Source organism: Rhinoraja longicauda, chromosome 5, assembly GCF_053455715.1.
Source record: "Rhinoraja longicauda isolate Sanriku21f chromosome 5, sRhiLon1.1, whole genome shotgun sequence".
Taxonomy (NCBI): Eukaryota; Metazoa; Chordata; class Chondrichthyes; order Rajiformes; family Arhynchobatidae; genus Rhinoraja; species Rhinoraja longicauda.
Window position 1 is genome coordinate 32,410,251 of NC_135957.1, and position 25,341 is coordinate 32,435,591.

At 42.3% G+C, this 25,341-nt stretch overlaps 1 protein-coding gene across 2 annotated transcripts in view; it reads left to right on the forward strand.

Moving 5' to 3' along the window:
• The window catches only part of LOC144593960 (grainyhead-like protein 1 homolog), a 72,089-nt gene extending 51,075 nt beyond the window's left edge, over positions 1-21,014 (forward strand). The window contains exons 8-15 of one of the 2 annotated variants that reach the window (XM_078400098.1): positions 1,981-2,139; positions 5,233-5,302; positions 6,452-6,600; positions 7,261-7,292; positions 10,471-10,556; positions 19,032-19,117; positions 20,018-20,082; positions 20,900-21,014. In XM_078400098.1, the coding sequence (XP_078256224.1) occupies positions 1,981-2,139; positions 5,233-5,302; positions 6,452-6,600; positions 7,261-7,292; positions 10,471-10,556; positions 19,032-19,117; positions 20,018-20,082; positions 20,900-21,014 (762 nt within the window). The remainder of the gene's footprint in view (positions 1-1,980; positions 2,140-5,232; positions 5,303-6,451; positions 6,601-7,260; positions 7,293-10,470; positions 10,557-19,031; positions 19,118-20,017; positions 20,083-20,899) is intronic. The other variant, XM_078400099.1, reaches the window with a different exon arrangement.
• The last annotated feature ends 4,327 nt before the right edge of the window (positions 21,015-25,341 follow it).

Sequence of the window (25,341 nt, forward strand, 5' to 3'; positions counted from 1 at the left end):
TAACATTTGCTTTTGTCAAATTGTCTGACCCATGGTCGGCCCGCCAGCAGCGGCACCTGACTGCTATCTCCGAATTCACCACCGATGTCCGTCATGTCGCGGGTAAGCTTAATGCCGTTGCTGACGCCCTGTCTAGACCTGCTTTTCCCCCTATTTCGGCGGTGGACTGCGAAGTGGATCCCCAAGAGCTTGCGGAGGCACAGCTTCTAGCGGATACCGCTTCGGCATACCAGTCCACCACTTCGGGATTGAAGTTGGCCCAGGTAGCTTGTGGGTCAGAAGGCACAAAAGTCTGGTGCGATGTTTCTCTTCCCCGTCCCAGGCCGGTAGTACCGCCCTCCCTTCAGCGCCGGGTTTTCGATGCCATTCATGGGCTGGCGCACCCGTCCATCCGCTCCACCTCTGCTTTGGTAGCAGCTCGGTTTGTCTGGCATGGCCTACGGAAACAGGTAGCGGGTTGGGCGCCTGCCTGCGTTCCCTGTCAGACCGCTAAAGTCCAGCGCCATGTCCAGCCCCCCGTACAGGATTTCGAGGTCCCGGCTGTTCGTTTTTTCCACATCCACGTGGATTTGGTCGGTCCTTAGCCTTCCTCCCGGGGCTACACCCACCTCCTCACGGTGGTGGATCGGTTCACCCGGTGGCCAGAGGCTTTCCCATTGTCTGATATTTCGTCAGCGTCTTGTGCTAGGTCTTTGGCCCTTCATTGGGTAGCTCGTTTCGGGGTCCCGGCAGTTATTACCACTGACAGAGGCCCACAATTCACTTCGTCCCTCTGGGCTGCGCTCGCAGAACTGTACGGGTCCAAGTTACAACCCACGACTGCATATCACCCCCAGGCAAATGGACTCGTAGAAAGGTTCCACCGCCAACTTAAGGCGTCCCTCAGTGCAAGGCTTGAAGGCCCGGACTGGGTAGACCAGCTCCCTTGGGTTCTTTTGGGCATCCGGACTGTTCCTAAGCTAGATCTCGGTGCGTCGTCCGCAGAGCTAGTATATGGCTCGACACTTCGAGTACCCGGAGATCTGTTTCCGGACCCTTCAGACCAGCTGCCTACAGTCCCATCAGTGTTAGCATCTCTCCGGGAACGGGTGGGCTCCCTGGCTCCAGTTCCGACTTCACGTCATGGGTGTCCCATGGTACATGAACCGCCTTCCCTGAAGGACTGTGAGTTCGTTTTTCTGCGAAAAGATTCCCATCGCGCCCCGTTGCAGAGGGTCTATCAAGGGCCGTTCCGGGTTTTGCGTAAGGGAACGGCTACCTTCACCTTAGACATGTGCGGCAAGAGTGAGCTCGTCTCGGTGTCCCGGCTCAAACCTGCACATTTGGATCCGGATCAACCAGTCCTGGTCGGTCAAACCCCTAGGAGAGGCCGACCTCCGTTAGTTCCGCTCAGTCCAGGACCCCCCGTTCCGACAGTTCCTCCAGGACCCCCCGTTCCGGCAGTTCCTCCAGGACCCCCCGTTCCGGTAGTTCCTCCAGGACCTCCCGTTCCGGCTGTTCCGCCAAGTCCGGAACCCCCGGCTCCTGTGGTTCAGGCTGTCCCTCTCCGTACTCGTTATGGTCGCGAAATCCGGCTCCCTGCTAGGTTCCGCACCTCGGGTTCTGGGGGGGGTCATGTAGCGACCATAGAGAATGGTCCAGGTCGTCGAACCCTCGGATTGGCCAGCGAGGTCACGTGTGAACGCGACCATGGGGATTGGTCCAGGGAGCGACATCGCTGATTGGCCAGCGATGTCATGTGCGCGTTTGGCGCCCGAAATAGTTAGTTCGGCGAAGTCTTCGAAGAAGACAGTAAGTTTTTGATGGTTGTCCTTTACCTTGTTGTTTAACTCTGTATTCGAATATTGCGGCTGCAATAAACTTCTTCTACAACCAACAAGTTTCCGGACTCGCCATACTGTATTCATTAAATGTATAAGTATTTGCTTTGTCACTTTATAGCTAACTTGCTTAACTTAAGATCCCTGCTTTTCGTTTCAGATTTTCATCGCAGTCAACTGTCTCAGCACAGATTTCTCGTCTCAGAAAGGGGTCAAAGGGCTACCACTGAACATCCAGATCGATACATACAGCTACACCACTCGAAGCAACAAGCCTGTCCACAGGGCGCACTGCCAGATTAAAGTGTTCTGTGACAAGGTACGTTGTTGGAATAAGAAGTCTAACTGTTTCCTTTTAGTCTGCTATTACCACTTGACTGCATATTGACCATGTTCAGTTCGCCTGCAGTGCTAAGTTGCTGTGAGCTCTCTAGTAATAATAGAACATTGTAGCATGCACTATATCTTATAAAGGAGGGAGTATTGGACAAAAGTACGTGGACTAGAACCACATCAGAGATTCTGAATAAGGTGCATATATTAGTGAGGATGGTTCAAAGTTCTTTAGATTCAGAAATAGTCTCAACAGATTGGAAATGTTGCAAATACGCCAACACCATTTAAGAAAGGAGAGACAAGAATCAATAGACCAGTTAGCCTGTCATCAGTTTATGGAGAAATGTTGGAATCCATCATGAAAAGGAGACTGTAACGGCTAGCTTCTCGTCTTCCTTATAAAACCCCCAAAACCTTACCGTTTGATGTAGCAACGGGAGCAGATACCTTCCATGCACAAATAACAACAGAGAGACCTCCACAACGTAGTAGTTAGTTGTTTATTTGAAGTTGCAATAAAAACATATTGACATATCTCTTGTCATTAACTTATTTATGACTTGTTGTTAACTTGGTAAAAATCTAATATCCTATCGTCGTCCCTATGTGGCTTATGACTTACTAAAATCTTATTATTTTAGCGGGCTTCTGTAATTAAGATTCTTCTTGTTGACCTTAATGTCAGCAGCTTGGCACGTACACACACACACACGCGCACACACACACACACACACACACACACACACACACACACACACACACACACACACACACACTAACTCAAGCATTACGTAAGTGTTAGGCAAGTTATACTAAAGATCTGGTCCTGCCCATGGCACCTCCCAGTGGTATACGTAAGCAAAATATTAACCTCTTAGTGTCCAAAAATACAGCAGAACACAAAGTAATATAATAATATGCAATATTATTAATAAACTCAAAATGGCTCCAACAGAGATCAGTGATAGGACTAGGAAAATCAAAACATGATTGGATAGAGTGAGCATGATATTCTGAAAGCTAAACCATTGGGCGGCACGGTGGCGCAGCGGTAGAGTTGCTGCTTTACAGCGAATGCAGCGCCGGAGACTCAGGTTCGATCCTGACTACGGGTGCTGCACTGTAAGGAGTTTGTACGTTCTCCCCGTGACCTGCGTGGGTTTTCTCCGAGATCTTCGGTTTCCTCCCACACTCCAAAGACGTACAGGTATGTAGGTTAATTGGCTGGGTAAATGTAAAAATTGTCCCTAGTGGGTGTAGGATAGTGTTAATGTGCAGGGATCGCTGGGCAGCACGGACTTGGAGGGCCGAAAAGGCCTGTTTCCGGCTGTATATATATGATGTCTAATATTTTTTTACGTGTTTCTTGCTTATAATATTGCTAGCAGAGCAGATAAAGGGCAGCCAGTGAATGTAGTATATCCAAATTTTCAAAAGGTGTTTGACAGGGAACTGCATCAAAGGGTGTTGGGTAAAATAAGGGCCCACATGATTGGGATTGACATATTAGTGCACAGAGGAGTTCCTTTAACCAAGAGCAAGAATGAATCTCTTGTTTGTGTTGGCAGACTGTCAGTGGTAGAGTGCCAGAGAGATTAGCTTTGAGTCCTCAGCACTTCACATATGAGTGACTTTGATGATGTGTTGAAGTTTGCTGAGGATGCAAAGCTAAGTGGGCAAGTGAGCTGTGGAGAGGGCTGGAACTTGGCACCAGGACTTAGCCATCAAGCAAGTGGTCCAGTAGGTGGCACAGCAAATTCAGTGTGAGAAAATGTTCTGTGGTGTCATTTATAAATGAAAACACTTTAGAAAAATGAGCTTTGATCTACAGGATGAATGGTGTGTGGATTAGGAAAATGTAGAGAATAAGTATGCAGGTAAAACAAGCAATTGAAAGGCAATTTGCACGCTTATTGGTATTAATGCACAAAAATCTTGTTGTTTTGTGCAGGGCTTTGGCAAAACCTCTATGTGCCACTTTGGTCAACATGTTGGAAGAAGAATGTACTGGCCTTGTAAATTTATGTTGCACTGACCAGAAGATTGAGTACTTGGTTGAGGGGGCTGAAAAGTGAATAGGGAGCGCTTGACCTATTCTCACTGCACTTTATAAGACTTAGAGGTGATCCCATTGAGAGGGATGTCACAGGGTGTAGGCCAAGAGTCCATTTATTTTGTTGGAAAGCCTAAAGTCGGGAATACAGTGTAGGGATAAGGGCTTATTCAGGGCTGAAATGAGAAAGTATTTTTTATGTGTTGTTATGAACTTCTGGAATTCACTACCAGAGGGCCATGGATGCTCGGTTATTGAATATATTTAAGGTGAGATCAATAGAACAGCAAAGGTACCAGGTAGAAAAATAAATGTGAGCGATAGGTTCAGCCACAATGTTATTGAAAGACTGAGCAAGCTGGAAGGAGTGTATGGTCCACTTCTGTCTTTATTTCTTGTGTACAACTAATTAATTATTTTGTTCATGGCCCATTGCTTCCTCCAATGGTTAATGATCTATGCTTGAGATGATTGTGCTGTTCAGCCTCGGGGTTACTTCCAAGCTCCTCTTCTCTCTGGGACTAATGGACCAAGGAAAGGAGACATTTTATTTTGTATCTTTTAACGGCCTAACATTGCACATCGGCACCATGTGATATCTGCCAGTGGCAGGACATTATAATATTTGTACAAAAGCTGCAATACAATCCCTATAAACTATTTTTAGATATCGTGAAGCCATCAATGGTGCTTTGTGAACTAAAGTATTTTACACAGAATATTTTGCACAGAATAATTTTGGTAAACATCAAAGGAGCAGGATAGATAAGCAACAATAACTCCTCAGAAATGCAAACTCGCTGGTAAATTAAGGGATCTGTGTGTCCTCAGACACAAGGTGCATGAAGTCAATGTGTAGATACAGCAAGTGATTATAAAGGTACAATTCTACTTTAGTGGCCATGTTGATGCGGTGGCTGCTCAATGTCCTTTCCAGTTTTAACTCAGCAGAAAATGATAGGAAATGGCTGTAAGATTAGTAAAATGTCATTCCTTTCCCCATGACTGATTCCTGATATACAGGGAGCAGAACGGAAGATACGTGATGAGGAACGTAAGCAATCCCGTAAAAAGTCCAAATCCAGCGACAGTGGTTCCCATCTCAATACATGTGAGTAGACAAATGTAACTGTTACAAAGGCAGGAGCGTTCCAGGAGATATTATATTGATTACTTTAAATGTTCTCTGCAGTTTGAACTGGTGGCCAATTTAATATTTGTAAAGCCAAATAACTGTTGATGAAAACCTAAAATCTGTGGAGAGGGATAAGCAGTTTCATATAATGAATATTATATCATATATAATAATATTATTATATACATATATTTCATAATATGAGTTCATAATATGTCTGAAGAAAGGTCCCAACCCAAAACGCTCCCTATTCATGTTCTCCAGGGATATTGCCTGACCCGCTGAGTTATTCCAGCATTTTGTGGCTTTCCTTGGTAAACCAGCATCTGCAGTTCCTTGTTTCGACTTAATATTTCAAGTTAATGATCTTTCATCAGAACTATTCAGATGGAAGGTCATTAACCTTAAACATGTTCCTGAAACATTAACCTGAAGCATGTTTCGCTCTACAAATGCTACCAGCTCATTGAGTAACTCCACCATTTTCTGTTTTCGATACTAATTTAGTGTTGATATTTTTGTTTATAAAAAAGTATTTACGGTTCTTATGAGTTCAAGAACTTTAAAATTTTCTGAATACCCATTTTCGAATTAGACCTGGACAAGATGGATTTTGCTGGGTTTCAAGTTGGAAACTTAGTTTGCTATTTTCTGTAGTTTTTCTTGTTGGGATTACTGTATTGTATAAATACGGTAAACAAAAAGTTTCTCGGAGCACCTTACAATAACAATAAACCAGTTCTATACCAATATGGCTTTAGTGTGGGTACAGTGAGTTGGTAATGAAAGATATACATGTGGGATGTATGCCCGAACCAAAGAATAAAGTTATTGATGTAACATTTATTATTCTATTGCAGGCACAATCTTGGAATTGACTAACTTATGAATAATAGATATGGATATGCAGGGAATGGGGGGGATATGTATTATGTGCAGGTGGATAAGTGATGGTCTTGGCATCATTTCAGCACAGACATAATGGGCATCGTGGGTTATTTTTAACTTTCCTAAAAATGCTCAGCGATTTTACATGATTCCCGGCTAACACTAGCCATCATTGTATGATCTGTTCTCGTCGTCTCATGTTGTAATTTCTAATTACAGTCCACGACTCAAAGATACCCTTGATCCCCAACCACAAGCAGTTGGAAGCCACTGTCTTTAAATCCATTGGCGATCTTGTCACTCAGCCAGTGCTCTTCATTCCCGACATCCAGCAACGTACTGCGCATGTATGTACAATATGTTTACCTGTAACATAGAAAGACTTATTGCAAGTGGTTTGTGATGTAGCATACTATGTGATGTAGCATTCTATTTTAGCATTCCCATAAGATATTGCATTATCTGGTAACGCTGCAGGATTTGTTATTTTAAAGAAAAAAGAGGAATTCTTACATTATCCCTTCATTTGTGATATAAGAAATTATTGTATAATTAACCATAGAGAATCATTTTTATTATTTTATTTTATTATGAATCAGTCTGAAGAAGGGTTCCAACCTGGAAATGATGTCTGTTCATCCCCTCCCCAGATGCTGCCTGACCCACTGAGTTCCACTAGCAGTTCGTATTTTATCAGGAAGCATAGCTCAAACTGAGTGGCTGGGTACATTTGTTAACTATCCACCCCTTTCTAATAATGCTGGATTTATAGGTGATTTTTAGAGATGGTATTTGGGTTACCATAAATTAATTCTCATTTTCTTAGAAGAGTACTTGGGTGGCAGTGGGCAGTCAAGATCTTGTTCCTCAAATGAATCAAAATTACCAAAACATTTGGTTAGTTAATTTTGAATATGGATGATAGGACACTGATATTGATACCAGAAGTGAGGAAGCTTTTTTTTGACAGTACTAACTGCAGGAATTTTACTAGATTAACTATTATTGAATTCTATGACTTTTCACAGGGTTTCGCACTTGATGAACTAGAAGGCGAAGGGTAAGTTTATTCAAACCTTGGAAATGAATGAATTATTTTTTTAATAGTTCACAGTTCGTATAATTTTGTTCTTTGTTATTTTTTATTTGTTTGTGCCCTAGATGTAATACAATGCAATAAATATGTCAATGGCACATTTGATAGTGTGGATATCACATCAAAATAAAGAAAGGGTGCTTTAAGTGCGATGTTCTTACCACCCCCACTGAAGTCCTGATCATGACACACTGGATAACAGGAGCATGAGTAGGTTACCTTGCCTCTCAACCCTGTCCCACTATTGGATATGATTGTGGCTGATCTATGTTGACCTCAGCTCCTCTTTTGTGGTAGTTCCTCCTGGTCCAGAATTCCCCAGTTTTTCAAACATGTATCTACCTTCACCTTGGATACTTCTAATGATCTAGCTTCCACAACTGTTGGCGGTAGAGAATTGCATAGATTCTCCACATTATGTAAAAACATATCTCTATACACCTCCATTTTAAATGAACTGCTCCTTACGGTTTAACAATGTGTTTTCATTTGAGACTCTCCCACTGGTAAAAACACTTCAATATCAATTCTGTCATAACCCCTCAAGGTCATACATGTCTCAATAAGGCCACCCTCACTTGTCTAAACTCCAAAGAAAGAAGACCTAAATTGTCTAGCCTCCCCTGGCAGGACAACCCTCTCATCCAAGGATTTACCCTCATGAATCTCCTTTGGTCTGCCCCCAATGCTACGATATCCTTATTTAGGTAAGAGGACCAAAACTGTGTACATTATTCCAAGCATCATTTCACTAACACCCTATACAATTATGACATAACTTCCCTATTTTTAAACTCCAGATATTTGCAATAACAGGCCAAGTGCCTTCTTTGTTACATATTGGACCTTCCTGCTAACATTTTGTGATCATACACAAGAATGCCTAGATCCCAGTGTACTCCACTCATTTACAGTGTTTTTCTATTTAGATAATAATCTACCTTTTGATTTCTTCTTCCAAAGAGCATCCATGATCTTGCACTTCCCCATAAAATGTCCCCAGGTTTTTGTCCAAATTTGATTGTATTTCAAAAAAGAAATTATTGTTCTTAATAGAAAAATACATATTAAACAAAAACAGTGCAAGATTCATGATACATTCTTAGGTTGTCTATGCATTCAATATTGCTAGTGTTCTACCCAATAGTGTTAGCACCTCTTTTTCTCTGCCCATAGCACCATTGTCACTCACGTGGCCCCCAGGGGTGGTATTCCTTCCATTGATTGACTGGTACCCCCACTCAGCCCCTCAATGTCCAACAGCAGAAGGAGCCTAGACTGTGCTCCTCCCCCTCAGGATCTTGGCGTTGGCTGCAACAAGCTTCAGTGCATCCCTCAGCATGTACTCCCACAGTCTGGAATGGGCCAGCCGGCAGCATTCCCTTATGGACATCTCACTGCGCTGGGAGGCCAACAGGCTTCAGGCAGACTAAAGAGCATCCTTCACCAATCTTTTTTTAATTTAAAAATATACTTTATTCGAGAAATAAATGTATACAATACATGATCCTTACAAAATTCCATCCGATCTTCTCGGAGGCTATCCGTACATTGAATACCGTTTACATAAATCACACAATTTTAACCCCCACCCTCGCCACTCATGTGGCCACAGGTGTGGAATCCCTTCCCTTATTTTGAGGGGTGTCTCCACCACACCCTGCCCCCCATGTCCAGCAGCGAAGGACCCTAGATTGTAGGCCTCCCCCACAGAGCCTTGGCATTGGCTGCACCAAGCTTCAGTGCGTCCCTCAGCACGTACTCCTGCAGTCTGCAGTCTCCAGTCGGCAACATTCCCTGACGGACATCTCGCTCCGCTGGGAGGTCAACAAAGCTCGGGCGGACAAGAGTCTTTCACTGAGTTGATGACCTACCAGTAGCACTCGATGTCAGTCTCTGAATGCGTCCCTGGGAACAGTCCATAAATCGCAGAGTCCACTGTGACGGAGCTCACCAATCACTCAATCAGACCGGCAGCAGCTGTTCCAGCCACAGTATATATCCCCTGAAAGAGGTGCAAGTTAACTTTAACCCTCTACTCGCATACCAGATGAAGGGTCTCGACCCAAAACATCGATCGTCCATTTACCTCCACGGATGCTGCCTGTATCACTGAGTTCCTCCAGCAGCTTGTTTTTAGTTCCAGATTCCAGCGTCTTTTGTCTCCTATATCTCTTCTTAGCTTTAGTCGGTGTGGATTGCAAATGAGCACCTACATTTGACCTCAGCTAATGCACCTAACTGGACAGCTGTGTGGTTAACACTAAAAACAGATATGCTTACAATGAGCAGGCAACACAACGCTGACACATTGCCTGAATTGCAATTAGTAAGCAAACATTAACCATGTTTCACAGTATGCACATTCATTTTCAAAGGCCTACCAATTCAGTTTCCCACAAAGACACAAAAAGCTGGAGTAACTCAGCGGGTCAGGCAGGAGAAAAGGAATAGCATCTGCAGTTCCTTCTTACTCAGTTTCCCACATCTTCACCAACACTTCTAACCCTGTTGAAGTTACTGGTAACAGAGGCCCAGAGAGAGAGAGGTGTAGCTGGGAGTCTTGGAGCAGTAGCAAAATCTTTTGACCACTGAAAGCTTCTACATTCTTAATCATGTCCTGGGCACAAATTGGTTTACCCAAGCTACCACAACCAAAGCCAAATCCTAACTTCGTCAAATGGCTTATCTTCCTTTAACTGAATGGATTTTTAAGCTCATCGTTCAAGATGATCCAAGGGTATAGGGTGGGTCAAGATATCAAACACCTTGGTCAAAAGGTCCTGGTGTGGACCTTTCCCAACCAGGATTCCAAGCAGCTTTTGAAACAACTCGTGTAACAAATGTGCCACAGAAATCTATGCACTGAACAGTCTGAGTCCAATGCTTTCAAAAGTGCACCATAACTAGTGTGTGTGTTGCTGATGTTTGCTTGTGATTTGAAATTCAGCAAATCTGTAAATTTAAGTTTTAATCACTTTTTTTGTACCTTATAAACAATGACCAATGTGGGTTTGACAATCTGTGAGTATGCATTGCCAGGAAAAGTAACCCTTGAGAAAATTGTGCTTTTAATTCCTAATTGATTACTAATGTACCACTGAATTTAACTTCTGAAGAGTACATAAAATTAATCTTTCAGATCAGGAATTAAAAGACTGCCCTACTCGTCAGTTGAAGATTTTGGATCTCCCAATAAGATTCTCAGGATAGAAGAGCCAAAGAAAGGTAAATGTTTCTAGTGAATTGGTGAAATACTGTAAGACTGTGCAATCTTAATCCCATTGGAAATATCATCGGGGTAACCGAAAGAAGCTAAAATTTGTTCAAAAACCAAGTGCTGGGGAAACTCAGCAGGTCAGTCAGCATCTGTGGAAAGAAAAGAAAGACAACATTTCAGGTCAGATGTCACCAGAATTCCTCAGGTGACATCAGAGTCTAGAAAAGGGTCTAGACCCGATACTTCCCTCCACAGATGCTGCTTGATCCACTGAGTTCATCCGGCATGTTGATTTTTGCTCAAGATTTCAGCATCTGCAGTCTCTTTCATCTCCACAATTTGATGAAACTTGGTGGAGTCAAGTGAACTTAAAACAAAATGAAAATGATAATAACTTCCAGTAAGTTATGTGATCTGTTTTAGATCAGTTGCCTTTCTTTTCTATATCATATGAGTGAAATGTGGTTTAATTGATTTGTGAAGTCAAAGAGAGTTTTATCTCTTAAATAATTCCCCATGAATAAGTTCTATCAGTTGATTGAAGTAAGCTCCACATTTCTTTCTCATGCAGCAGATACATTATTTGCCTCAGAGAAAGAACATGGAAAAAAAAGTTATACTGGCTTTTTGATTATTGTGCTGCAAGATGCTTGCCTTGGTGAGCAGGAAAGAACAATAACCGTTGAGACACAAAGTGCTGGAGTAACTCAACGGGTCAGGCAACATCTCTGGTAAAAAGGATGGATGGTGTTTCCAGTCTGGATTCGGGTTCTTACCTCCAGTTCCCTCTCCTCTATTTTCAGTGTGAAGAAGGGTCCCAACCCAAAACGTCACCCTTCCTTTTTCTTTAGAGATGCTGCCTGACCCATTGAGTTACTCCAGCACTTTGTGTCTATCTTTGGTATTAACCAGCACCTGCAGTTCCTTGTTTCTACAATAACTATTGCTACTCGTGTTTATATTGTGCTGTTAACATTGTACAGTGGTCCAAGATATTTCTCTGGTAGGCCATTTGGCCCATGGAGTCTACCCCGCCATTCAATCAAGGTTGATTTTTCTTTCCCTCTCAACCCCATTCTCCTGCATTCTCCCCATAACTGACACTCTTGCTAATCAAGACCCTATCAATCTCCACTTTAAAAATACCCAAAGTCTTGCCATCCACAGCCATCTGTGGCAATGAATTCCACAGATTCACCATCCACCGACTAAAGGAATTCCTCCCTGCCTTTTTCAATATTCTTGGCTCCCTCCTCAAAAAACTCAATCAAATTAGTGAGACAGGATTTTGCCCACAGAGAGCCTTCTTACTATCCCAGATTAGCCCTTGCCTTTCCAAATGTACTTAAATCCTTTCCCTTAGAATTTCTTCAATAATTTCCCTCCCACTGACAAAAGGCTCACTGGCTATTTTCAGCTGCCCTTCTTTATTAAAGAAACCACATTAGCTGTCTTCCAGCCTTCTGCTACCTCACATAATAATGATGCCAAGTCTCAGAAAGGACCCCAGCTATCTCCTCCTTTGCTTCCCATGATGTCCTTGGATAGATTATCTCCAGCCTGGACATTTATCCACCATGTGGCAAAAATCAAAAAGGGCCACTTTTCAACATAATTGTATAAGGGGTAAGAGTGTTGTAAAAACAAGCCTGAAGGCTTTGTGTCTCAATGCAAGGAGCACACGTAATAAGCTGGATGAATTAAATGTGGAGATAGTTATTAATGATTATGATATAGTTGGGATTACGGAGACATGGCTCCAGGGTGACCAAGGCTGGGAGCTCAACATCCAGGGATATTCTATATTCAGGCGGGATAGACAAAAAGGAAAAGGAGGTGGGGTAGCGTTGCTGGTTAGAGAGGAGATTAAAGCAGTGGAAAGGAAGGACATTAGCTTGGAGGATGTGGAATCGATATGGGTAGAGCTGAGAAACACTAAGGGGCAGAAAACGCTAGTGGGAGTTGTGTACAGGCCACCTAACAGCAGTAGTGAGGTTGGGGATGGCATCAAACAGGAAATTAGAAATGCGTGCACTAAAGGTGCAGCAGTTATAATGGGTGACTTCAATCTACATATAGATTGGGTGAACCAAATTGGCAGGGGTGCTGAGGAAGAGGATTTCTTGGAATGTTTGCGAGATGGTTTTCTAAACCAACATGTCGAGGAACCAACGAGAGAGCAGGCCATTCTAGACTGGGTATTGAGTAATGAGGAAGGGTTAGTTTGCAGTCTTGTTGTGCGAGGCCCCTTGGGCAAAAGTGACCATAATATGGTGGAGTTCTTCATTAGGATGGAGAGTGACAAAGTCAATTCAGAAACAAGTGTTCTGAACTTAAAGAAAGGTAACTTTGAGGGTATGAGACGTGAATTGTCCAAGATAGACTGGCAATTTATACTTAAAGGGTTGACGGTGGACATGCAATGGAAGGCATTTAAAGATTGCATGGATGAACTACAACAATTGTTCATCCCAGTTTGGCAAAAGAACAAACCAGGAAAGGTAGTGCATCCGTGGCTAACAAGGGAAATCAAGGATAGTATTAAAACAAAAGATGAAGCATATAAATTAGCCAGACAAAGTATCATACCAGAGGACTGGGAGAAATTCAGTCCAGCAGAGGAGGACAAAGGGCTTAATTAGGAAAGGGAAAATAGATTATGAGAGAAAACTGGCAGGGAACATAAAAACTGACTGCAAAAGCTTTTATAGATATGTGAAGAGAAAAAGACTAGTTAAGACAAATGTAGGTCCCTTGCAGTCGGAAACAGGTGAATTGATCATAGGGAACAAGGAGATGGCAGACCAATTGAACAACTACTTTGGTTCTGTCTTCACTAGGGAAGACATAAATAATCTGCCGGAAATAGCAGGGGACCGGGGGTCTAACGAGATGGAGGAACTGAGGGTAATCCAGGTTAGTCGGGAAGTGGTGTTAGGTAAATTAAATGGATTAAAGGCCGATAAATCTCCAGGGCCAGATAGGCTGCATCCCAGAGTGCTTAAGGAGGTAGCCTCAGAAATCGTGGATGCATTAGTGATAATTTTTCAAAACTCTTTAGATTATGGACTAGTTCCTGAGGATTGGAAGGTAGCTAATGTAACCCCACTTTTTAAAAAGGGAGGGAGAGAGAAAACGGGGAATTATAGACCAGTTAGCCTAACATCAGTAGTGGGGAAAATGCTAGAGTCAGTTATTAAAGATGTGATAGCATCACATTTGGAAAGTGGTGAAATCATCGGACAAAGTCAGCATGGATTTATGAAAGGCAAATCATGCCTGACGAATCTTATAGAATTTTTCGAGGATGTAACTAGTAAAGTGGATAAGGGAGAACCAGTCGATGTGTTATATCTGGACTTTCAGAAGGCCTTCGACAAGGTCCCACATAGGAGATTGGGGTACAAACTTAAAGCACACGGTATTGGGGGTTCAGTGTTGAGGTGGATAGAGAATTGGTTGGCGGACAGGAAGCAAAGAGTAGGAATAAACGGGTCCTTTTCGGAATGGCAGGCAGTGACTAGTGGGGTACCGCAAGGCTCAGTGCTGGGACCCCAGTTATTTACAATATATATTAATGATTTGGACGAGGGAATTGAATGCAATATCTAAGTTTGCGGATGACACGAAGCTGGGTGGCAGTGTTAGATGTGAGGAGGATGCTAGGAGGCTGCAGAGTGACTTGGATAGATTGGGAGAGTGGGCAAATGCATGGCAGATGCAATATAATGTGGATAAATGTGAGGTTATCCACTTTGGCGGCAAGAACAGGAAAGCAGAGTATTACCTGAATGGTGGCCAATTGGGAAAAGGGGAGATGCAACGTGACCTGGGTGTCATGGTGCACCAGTCATTGAAAGCAGGCGTGCAGGTGCAGCAGGCAGTGAAGAATGCGAATGGTATGTTGGCATTCATAGCAAGAGGATTTGAGTATAGGAGCAGGGAGGTTCTGCTGCAGTTGTACAGGGCCTTGGTGAGACCGCACCTGGAGTATTGTGTACAGTTTTGGTCTCCTAATCTGAGGAAAGACATTCTAGCCTTAGAGGGAGTACAGAGATTGATCCCTGGGATGGCAGGACTTTCATATGAAGAAAGACTGGATAGACTAGGCTTATACTCGCTGGAATTTAGAAGACTGAGGGGGGATCTTATTGAAACATATAAAATTCTTAAGGGGTTGGAGAGGCTAGATGCGGGAAGATTGTTCCCGATGTTGGGGAAGTCCAGAACCAGGGGTCACAGCTTAAGGATAAGGGGGAAGTCTTTTAGGACCGAGATGAGAAAACATTCCTTCACACAGAGAGTGGTGAGTCTGTGGAATTCTCTGCCACAGAAGGTAGTTGAGGCCAGTTCATTGGCTATATTTAAGAGGGAGTTAGATGTGGCCCTTGTGGCTAAAGGGATCAGGGGGTATGGAGAGAAGGCAGGTACAGGTTACTGAGTTGGATGATCAGCCATGATCATATTTAATGGCGGTGCAGGCTCGAAGGGCCGAATGGCCTACTCCTGCACCTATTTTCTATGTTTCTATGTGTAGGAAAGAACTGTAGATGCTAGTTTAAATCTAAGGTAGACACAAAATGCTGGAGTGACTCAGCGGGTCAGGCAGCATCTCCGGAGAGAAGGAATGGGTGATGTTTCGGGTCGAGATGCTTCTTCAGACTTATCCACCATCATATATACAAAGGCATCTAATACCAACACCTTGTAAAACTCCAGACAATCAGCTTACCCCTCTCTGAAATCCTCTGCACACTATCCATGGAGAATACAGACAAGAACTATTCAATGGGACCTCACCCACATCTCCTTACATGGGTTATCCCATGAACACAATGGAGGATCCATGTCTAAAGAAGGGTTCTGGCCCGAAACGTCACCTATTCCTTTTCTCCAGAGATGCTGCCTGACCCACTGAGTTACTCCAGCAGTTTGTTTCAATCTTTAGGATAAACCAGCATCTGTGGTTCCTTCCTGCATGAGGATCCCTAGCTACTGTCTTGTGCCTAATAAACTTATAGACTGTCTTGAGATTCTCGTTAATCTTACAGGCCAAAGTTTTTTTTTGCCCCTCATTTGCCCTGTCTAAGTTCTCTCCAAATGCTCTATACTCCTCAAGGTGTCACTTGATTGCATTTGCCTAATTTGAGCAAAAAGCAAATGCTTGGGAAGAAGAGCATTTCTAATTTTAGAGATGGAGAAAAATACAGCACAGAAACATATCTTTTAGATCACCGAGTCCACAGCGATCAGCGAATGATAATTTACTCTGATCCCATATTAATCGTTGTTTAATTCTCCCCACATTCTCATTAGCTCCCTCCAGAATCTGTCACTGTCACGCATTTACACACCAGGGGCAATTTACAGAGGTCAATTAACCTACCAACCTACATGTCTTTTTGGGATGTGGGAAGAAACCAGAGCACCTAGAGGAAACCCACACGATCACAGAGAAAACATGCAAACTCCACACGGAAAGCACCTGTGGTCAGACTAAGCCAGGGTGTCTGGCACCATGAGGCAGCACCTCTGCTAACTGTGCCATTGTGCCATCCATTTACATTTGATTGGCCCGATCAACTGAAACATTCTGGTACTAAATACAGTGCCCTCCATAATGTTTGGGACAAAGACCATCATTTATTTATTTGCCTCTGTACTCCACAATTTGAGATTTGTAATAGAAAAAAAATCACATGTGGTTAAAGTGCACATTGTCAGATTTTATTAAAGGCCATTTTTATACATTTTTGTTTCACCATGTAGAAATTACAGCTGTGTTTTTATACATTGTTCCCCCATTCCAGGGCACCATAGTGTTTGGGACACAGCAATGTCACGTAAATGAATGTAGCCATGTTTAGTATTTTGTTGCATAGTATGACTGCTTGAAGTCTGCAATTCATGGACATCACCAGTGGCTGGGTGTCTTCTCTGATGATGCTCTGCCAAGCCTGTATTGCAGCCATCTTTAGTTTATGCTTGTTTTGGGGGCTAGTCCCCTTCAGTTTTCTCTTCAGCATATAAAAGTCATGCTCAATTGGGTTCCAATCAGGTGATTGACTTGGCCATTCAAGATTTGAGCATATTTTTTAGCTTTGAAAAACTATTGCTTTAGCAGTATGTTTGGGATCATTGTCTTGCTATAGAATGAACCGCCGGCTAATGGGTTTTGAGGCATTTGTTTGAACTTGAGCAGATAGGATGTGTCTACACACTTCAGAATTCATTATGCTACTACCTTCAGCAGCCATACATGCCTGGGCCATAACACCCCCACCACTATGTTTCACAGATGAGTGGACCTTGGGCAGTTCGACCTTGGGCAGTTCCTTCTCTCCTCCATACTTTGCTCTTGCCATTACTCTGATATAAGTTAATCTCCGTCTCATCTGTCCACAAGACCGTTTTCCAGAACGGTTGTTGCTCTTTTAAGTACTTCTTGGTAAACTGTAACCTGGTCATCCTATTTTTGCGGCTAACCAGTGGTTTGCATCTTGCAGTGTAGCCTCTATATTTCTGTTCATGAAGTCTTCTGCAGACAGTGGTCATTGACAAATCCACACCTGACCCCTGAAGATTGTTTCTGATCTGTCGGACAGGTGTTTGGGGATTTTTCTTTATTATTGAGAGAATTCTTCTGTCATCAGCTGTGGAGGTCTTCCTTGGCCTGCCAGTCCCTTTACGATTAGTAAGCTCACCAGTGCTCTCTTTCTTCTTAAAGATGTTCCACACAGTTGATTTTGGTAAACTTAAGGTTTGGCTGATGACTCTAACAGTTTTATTCTTGTTTCTCAGTCTCATAATGGCTTCTTTGACTTTCATTGGCACAACTTTGGTCTTCATGTTATTAAACAGCAAAAAAGTTTCCAAAGGTGATGGAAAGACTGGAGGAAAGACTGGGTGCTGAGAGCTCTCTTATAGCTGCATTAAGGAGGCAATTAAACACACATCTGAGCAATTACAATGCCTGTGAAGCCATGTGTCCATGTGTGTATGAAGGAACTGCAGATGCTGGTTTAAATCGAAGATAGACACAAAATGCTGGAGTAACTCAGCGGGACAGGCAGCATCTCTGGAGAGAAGGAATGGGTGATGTTTTGGATCGAGACCCTTCTTCAGTCTGCCTGACCTGCTGAGGTACTCCAGCATTTTGTGTTTATTCTCAGGAGTATCATACTTGTATAAAGATTCTGACTGAGGTTTCACAGCAAGATGAACTGTGCTCATGACCAGTGGCATAATTAACACTGCCTCTCCCTATTTAAGCTGCCCGACCTGCTGAGTGCTGTCAACATTCACTGTGTTTGTACCAGGCCACACATAGTTTGTCAGGATTACATCTATGCCAATCCCGCAGTCCCAGTGTGAAACTGTACTTGCTTATAGTGAGTGGTTTAGAGAATGCAATTTTGACTGAAAGAAAAGCTAATAAGAATACTTTAAACTTGAAAAATGAAAGATTCGATCAAGTAACTTAAACCAGATTGTGCACGTGCTGGTGGTGTGTATTGTGTGTGTTTTTGTTTTTTCAGCGTACCTTTGATTTTACTCTCGAGGTCAGAGTAGTTTGCTCAGGATTCTATGATAGATACAAAAATGCACATTATTGCAGAACCACGCTCCATCACATGAAGATCGAGCTATCAGCTGAATAAACATTGACGTGGAAGTGGAATCAAATTCCCTTCAAACAATTGTTGTTACATGGTCAATACTAATAACTGGCAGCATGATGGTACACAGAGAGTTTTGGCATTTTTGCAAATATGTATCTGAACTGTGTTCACAAACACTGTATTGACAACGTATGTGGTGCACAATAGATCGAGCATTGATAAAGGAACCTGGACAGTGGAAAGTTTCAAAAGATGCGACCTTTGCTCAATTTGAATGTTGATTTTCAGCAATTTACCTGTTAGTGTAACATTAGTTTTCAATTTATGCAGAACACCAGCTCCAACTTTATGAACATCCCATGTTTAACTTCCGTGAAACTGAATTGTTTGCTGTTTGTGTGTATGAATATGTCAGTGTATGATGACTCGTTTGACGCAAACTTTAAAAAGCATAGACACAAAATGTTGGATAACACAGTGGGACAGGCAGCATCTTTGGCGAGAAGGAGTGGGTGACATTTTGGTTCGAGACCCTTCTATAACCACATTTGCAACATTCTTGCTGTTCCCCCTCTGTCCTCCTGCTTTCCGACTCTACAACCACATTTAAGAAGGGTCTCGACCCAAAACATCACCCATTCCTCCACTCCAGAGATGCTGCCTGTCCCGTTGAGTTACTCCAACATTTTGTGTCTTTCTTCGGTTTAAAGCAGCATCTGTAGTTCCTTCCTACATCTTTAAAAAGCATTATATATTTACAATCTATTGTATTGAGCTCTAATTTAAAGTGTTAGAGAAGGCATTGGAAATTTGTGTAAGATCTGTGTTTTGATTTACATTCAAACTTGTGTCTGCTTTCAGTTTTGCTTTATGTCAGGAAGGAATGTGAAGAGGTGTTTGACGCACTAATGTTGAAAGCTCCTACTCTGAAAAGCCTCATGGAAGCAGTAAGTTTTCTTATTTCTTATAATTCCATCCACATTTACCAATAGTTTGGGTTTCAGCAGGACCACCGTGCGCCAGAGCTCACCACAGCATTGGTCCCCATTTGGACACGTCGACTTTCAACGATGGGGTTTTCTGCTGCTGACTGGTTAGCCCGCCACAAAAGCTTTTCCCTGTACCTCGGTACACCTGACAATAAACTAAACTAATAAACGAAACTAAAAGTTACTAACTTTGATCTCCAGGAGCATCTGACCAAGTCGTAGCTGACAGGTAAAACTGAAGTCTCACACTACATTGGTCAGAGTTATACTTAGCACAAACTAGATGATTGTGATTGTGGATTTAAACACCTCGACCCCAAGACACCACTGCAAGAGTTCCTAAGGGCAGTATCCTAGGCCCAATCATCTTCCATGTTTCCTTACAACATTGAAGGGAACCATTTCAGCACATTGAGTCTATTCCTGTTGACCAGGCAATCCCTTTCTCCACTCACTTTTCGGCCAATCTAACTCCCCGCATTCCCATCAACTGTCCCCAGATCCTACCACTCACCTGCATGCAAGAGGCAACTTACAGTGGCCAGTTAACCCGCTACTTTACACGTCTTTGGGATGTGGGAGAAAACCTGTGCCCCCAGAGGAAACCCACGCAGTCACCAGGAGAATGTGCAGACTCCGTACAGATAGCACCTGAAGCCTAGATTGAACTTGGGTTGCTGGAGCAGTGAGGCAGAGGTTCTATGTCAGTTGATTCATCACTCACTTTCACCCCATTAAATGGTCAGGAGACACTGTTTGCTGATGATTTTTTTCACTCCACATAAAATATGCACTGTGACTCCATAAAGTCTTAATTGAATTTTAAAGAATTAACTGACTACTGACTTCTCATTCCAGATTTCAGAAAAATACGAAGTGCCCCTTGAAAAAATTGCAAAAGTCTACAAAAAATGCAAAAAAGGGTGAGTGTGCAATGCTTTATAGTTAGTTTCTGTTGTTTTGTGGTAAATCAATCAACAGTGTTACACAATTACGAGGCTAATCCCCGGGATGGCAGGACTGTCATATGAGGAAAGATTGGAAAGACTGGGCTTGTATTCACTGGAATTTAGATGGCTGAGAGGGGATCTTAAAGAAACATATAAAATTATAAAAGGACTGGACAAGCTAGATGCAGCAAAAAAAATCCCAATGTTGGGGGAGTCCAGAACCAGGGGTCACAGTCTAAGAATAAAGGGGAGGCCATTTAAAACTGAGATGAGAAAAAACTTTTTCACCCAGAGAGTTGTGAATTTATGGAATTCTCTGCCACAGAAGGCAGTGGAGGCCAATTCACTGGATGAATTTAAAAGAGAGTTAGATAGAACTCTAGGGGCTAGTGGAACCAAGGGATATGGGGAGAAGGTAGGCACAGGCTACTGATTGTAGATGATCAGCCATGATCACAATGAATGGCGGTGCTGGCTCAAAGGGCCAAATGGCCTCCTCTTGCACCTATTTTCTATGTTTAATTAAATATACAGTAAACCCTCGTTTTAATGGACCCACTTATAACGGATTTCGGATACAGCCGACAGACCAGCGACCCACCCCTGGCTCGCACCGTCTCTCCTGTCAATTTTTGCCAATCTCACCCGTTCCATACATCCCATCTTTTTTCCTCAATCGCCCCCTCCCTTCCAGCATTGCTTATTGACTCTCACATTTGCAGACATTATTAAAGCTTCCTTTGCTCCATCCTGTTTATCAAAAGTTGACATGCTGTTGTTCTGTTGCCAGCATCTTAGTGAATATGGATGATAACATTGTGAAGCACTACTCCAATGAAGACACGTTCCAACTGAGCATCGATGAAATTGCAGGATCCTACAAGCTCACTCTCGCTGAGATATGAAGAGCGTTGAACGGTGGTGGCTCATTCAATTTATTGACCGGGCTATTGCAACACATACAATGTGAGAGCAAAGGAATGAAAGAAATAAAAGCATGAAATTATCACATAAATATATTTTACATACAGATGTAACCGTGGATGCTGTCTGTGAGGAGTTTCTTCTTGCATCCCAAAGGTGTGCTGGTAGACTAATTGGTGGCTATCAATCATGTAGGTGGTGGCAAGAGAACAGGGGGAAGTTATGGACCTGTGAGGATTAATAGGCCATTTGCAAATTAGTGAGAAGCTGCGCTGATGGAAATGATCTGAACACCAACACCCACTCGATGGGCGAAACTGCCCACTTCTATGATGTAATGAAATAATCACTTATCCAGAGAACATCAAAAATTATCAGCCAATTACTCCTATGCCATGCACGGTAGCGCAGCGGTAGAGTTGCTGCTTTACAGCGAATGCAGCGCCGGAGACTCAGGTTCGATCCTGACTACGGGTGCTGCACTGTAAGGAGTTTGTACGTTCTCCCCGTGACCTGCGTGGGTTTTCTCCGAGATCTTCGGTTTCCTCCCACGCTCCAAAGACGTACAGGTATGTAGGTTAATTGGCTGGGTAAATGTAAAAATTGTCCCTAGTGGGTGTAAGATAGTGTTAATGTACGGGGATCACTGGGCGGCACGGACTTGGTGGGCCGAAAAGGCCTGTTTCCGGCTGTATATATATGATATGATGATATGATATGATCCACATGCTTCCTTCAATAGATTTGTGGGTATTTTTGTTTAATTCCTTTGGCCTCCCCCAGCACTGTTACATCGGTGTTGATTGAGAACACTATACATAAAAGACATTAACATACTGTAACCAAAGAAAATGGTAATAAAGAAAAAGCTCTTGTTAGACTTGTAAATATTATATATAGATTATAAAAGTAGTGTCTTTGAAAGCTGAAGTGCTACCTGGGGTTCCAAAGACAGTTGATCTTTGTGGTGTGCTGCAGACTTGTAATGGACAGCTCATTAATTGTGCAGCCTAAATTTTTATTATGGAAGTTAAGTGATGTTTTGTCTCAATTCACATCATGTCTTAAATTTCAGATTTTAGAAATTTACACTATCTTTTGATAACTTAAAAATACCTGCAGGAATTAACATTTGAGACAGGACACTTGAAGAATGTTGTTTATGATATTTTCACAGTAATTGCAGTAAGACTCCTTTATATAGGAGTTAGACTGCCTGAACTACAGGAAATTCAGTGAATGGCCAAAGAAGCCATAGAATTAAAGCCATCTTGTGTGTGTGAGAGAGAGATGTGTGTGTAAGAGAGACCGAGAGAGAGAGATAAATATGTATGTATGTGTGTGTGTGTGAGAAAGAGAGATGTGTGCGTGCGTGTGTTAAGTGCAATATAGCATCACAGAACCATATAGATTTGGGCTATCTTTTATCCTAGCAATTTTTAAAACAACAGTTTACTAAGAGGGTCTGGGTCTTTTAAGTTTTATAGATGAATTGTATGGTTTGAAGTTTATTTAAACAAAACACTCAGCTGCATTTCTAAATGTTTACGATGGAACACTGCTTTTTTTTAGAAAAACCTTTAAGGCAAATTTAAAACTGTTTTGGGCTTCCTGGAAATATATATAAGTTTATTAAAATTGCAGTATTCTTTTCCTGTAATCTGATAATTTTAGGCCAGGTTTGCATTTCTTTTGAAACAAGTAACTGAAATAAGGCACTCATTCTGACAGTGACTATCTATCTATAAACATATGAAAAAAATGATTCCAGTGCAGTCCATAAACTATTTTACAGCATTTAAACTGTATGCAGGGCTCATTATTGCTCTTCTTAAATAAGTAACAGTTACTTGGTAGGTTAATGTATGCCAGGTGATTTGATTTTAAATTTCAACTCAATACATTCAATATTTTCCAAACTTGTTAATATATTTTTAAAGCACATAGTTAATGATGTCCACATTACTAGAGTATCTGCACATCTGACCCTGCCTACTGGGATGCCCCACTATTTGCTTGTTGACCTGAGGTAGGCACCTCCCAATGGTTGTTGCAGGTTGGAACGGTAGCCACTGACCATAGGGCTGTCCATCCATGGTGGGAATTGTGATGCATCTCCGCATTTCATCCCCTGGCCTTGCTGGAACCTTGCGAGGTTGCCTGCTTTCAAGTTCAATGGCACCATCTATTCGAACCCGGGGCATATTTTGGACAGGTGCATTTGAAGGGGCCACATACTCTGCCGCAAGGTTACACTTGCACAAGTGGGTAAGGGAATTGTTCGCTGCTGGAGCCAGAGCTGAGATCAGTCCAGTGTGTCCCATGACTAAGACATTGCAGATGCTGTGCCCAATGAGACTATGCACAAAAGGCAGTCCTGGCAGTCACAGTCCACACTACCATTTCTATGCTCACTGGCGTTGCAAAGGTTGAACCGAGCCTTCATGTTAAAGGCTCCATAAAAGTGCGAGTGAAAATCCAGGGCTTAGTGTGGCTGGGTCTTGACCATGTCTATGGCCCTTGCACCAAACACTAACTATGGTTAATACATGGGAGCCAGCAGGGTGGAGCTTTTCATGCTCCTTGGTCCTTTGCCTTAGCTGCATCTGCAAGTCATTCTCAGTGCCGACCATAACTGTTATACTCTGCTCCTGTTGTTAAGTAATAGGACAAATATCAGCTAGATGCCTCCCTGCTAGGAAAAACACAAATGGACATTGGTTTGGGAAACCGCAATGGTCCCCATGGTTAAATTCGCAATGTAATTCACTGCTTAAGCTCCTGCAAGAAATGTAGAGACTGGTTAAAATGGCAGATTCAGGATACCTTTATTGAAGGGGCTATATCCAATACTAACTCCTCGGGAAGATGAGAACATTGGATTGCAATATAATATGTGCTAAAAAATCAACGTGTTATTGTTTGACAGCCCCTTTGATAGAACAAATATGGACAGTTAGCTATAAGTGCAAAAACTTAACACAGTTTTGTTTCAACGCTCTTCATTTGGAAATCAGCAAGTTATTCTTGAGAAAACCTCACTTTTGTAACCACACTGAGAAATATTTTAAGAGGGAAATTCCTGTTTGCAAATATTTTAGTCGTCACAATGTAGTGGAGAATTAAAAAGGACATAATTTTCAAAATATAAATCAAGCAAAATACAAAAGCTTCAATCAATTCTGCTTTCTTAAACATATTTTTCATTTTTGATGCCTAATAATTGAGGCCCTGGCCTTTAATAACCAAGGAAAAGAATTGTTGCAGGTTTGTACAGTTACATAGGGAGCAAATCACATCTTTGTATGTATATTTTTGGTAAGAGGTTATACTACAGTAAAATATCATTAACATCTTCCAGATAATAATAATCCACTTTGTTTCAAAATGAAATGGAAAAGGGCTTTTTGTAGCTACTTTTATTATATAATTGAAAATGTTTCACTGATTTTGTTTTGATGTGCATTTGAAAAGATGTATTCAAACCTTATTGTATACCAAAGGGAATAAATTTTATATGGACATTTCCACAGTGAGTCACTCAATGCTAATTATTTTTAAAACATATAAATATCTAAATAAGCTGTAGAAAAACTGTGTACAGTTTTGGTTGCCTACATTGGAGGAAGGATGTGGAGGGTTTGGAAAGGTGCAAAGGAAGTTTACCAGAATGATGCCTGGATTAGGGGATATTAGCTACAGAAAGAGGTTGGACAGACTTGGATGGTTTTCTCTGGAATGCCACAGTTTGTGGGGAGACTTAATAGAAGTATATAAAATTATGAGAGGCAGAGATAAGGTAGACAGAACCTTTTTCCCAGGATGGAAAAAAACAAATAGTAGGGCGCATAATTTTAAGGTGAGATGGGCAAAGTTTAAAGGAGACTTTAACCTCTCCTGCATTGGTGCAGCACCCTCTCCTCCCCCTCCCCTCTCCCCCAACCCCCCCCCCCCTTCCCCTCCCCTCAGTAAATGCTGGTATCCCAACATCACCTCCCCACAGCCCTCTACTTCCAATCTAAAATGACTCATTTGTCCCTTCCATTTTAAACCCTTAAATCAATCCACAATCACAATCTCAAGAAAATTCTTCAGATTTTTCAGGCGTCCCTTTCATAAAAACATGTTGACTCCCCAAATCTCAATAAGTTCCCTGTCACCACTTCCTTAATATTAGATTCAGATCATCCTTCCTGTTTTGTTCATGCTGAGAGATTCTGACTCGGGATCAGATATTTTTACAATTTGGTTTTATGGGATAGATTGGACAAAGATATCAATGTATTTGATGATATTGATTCTCTGATT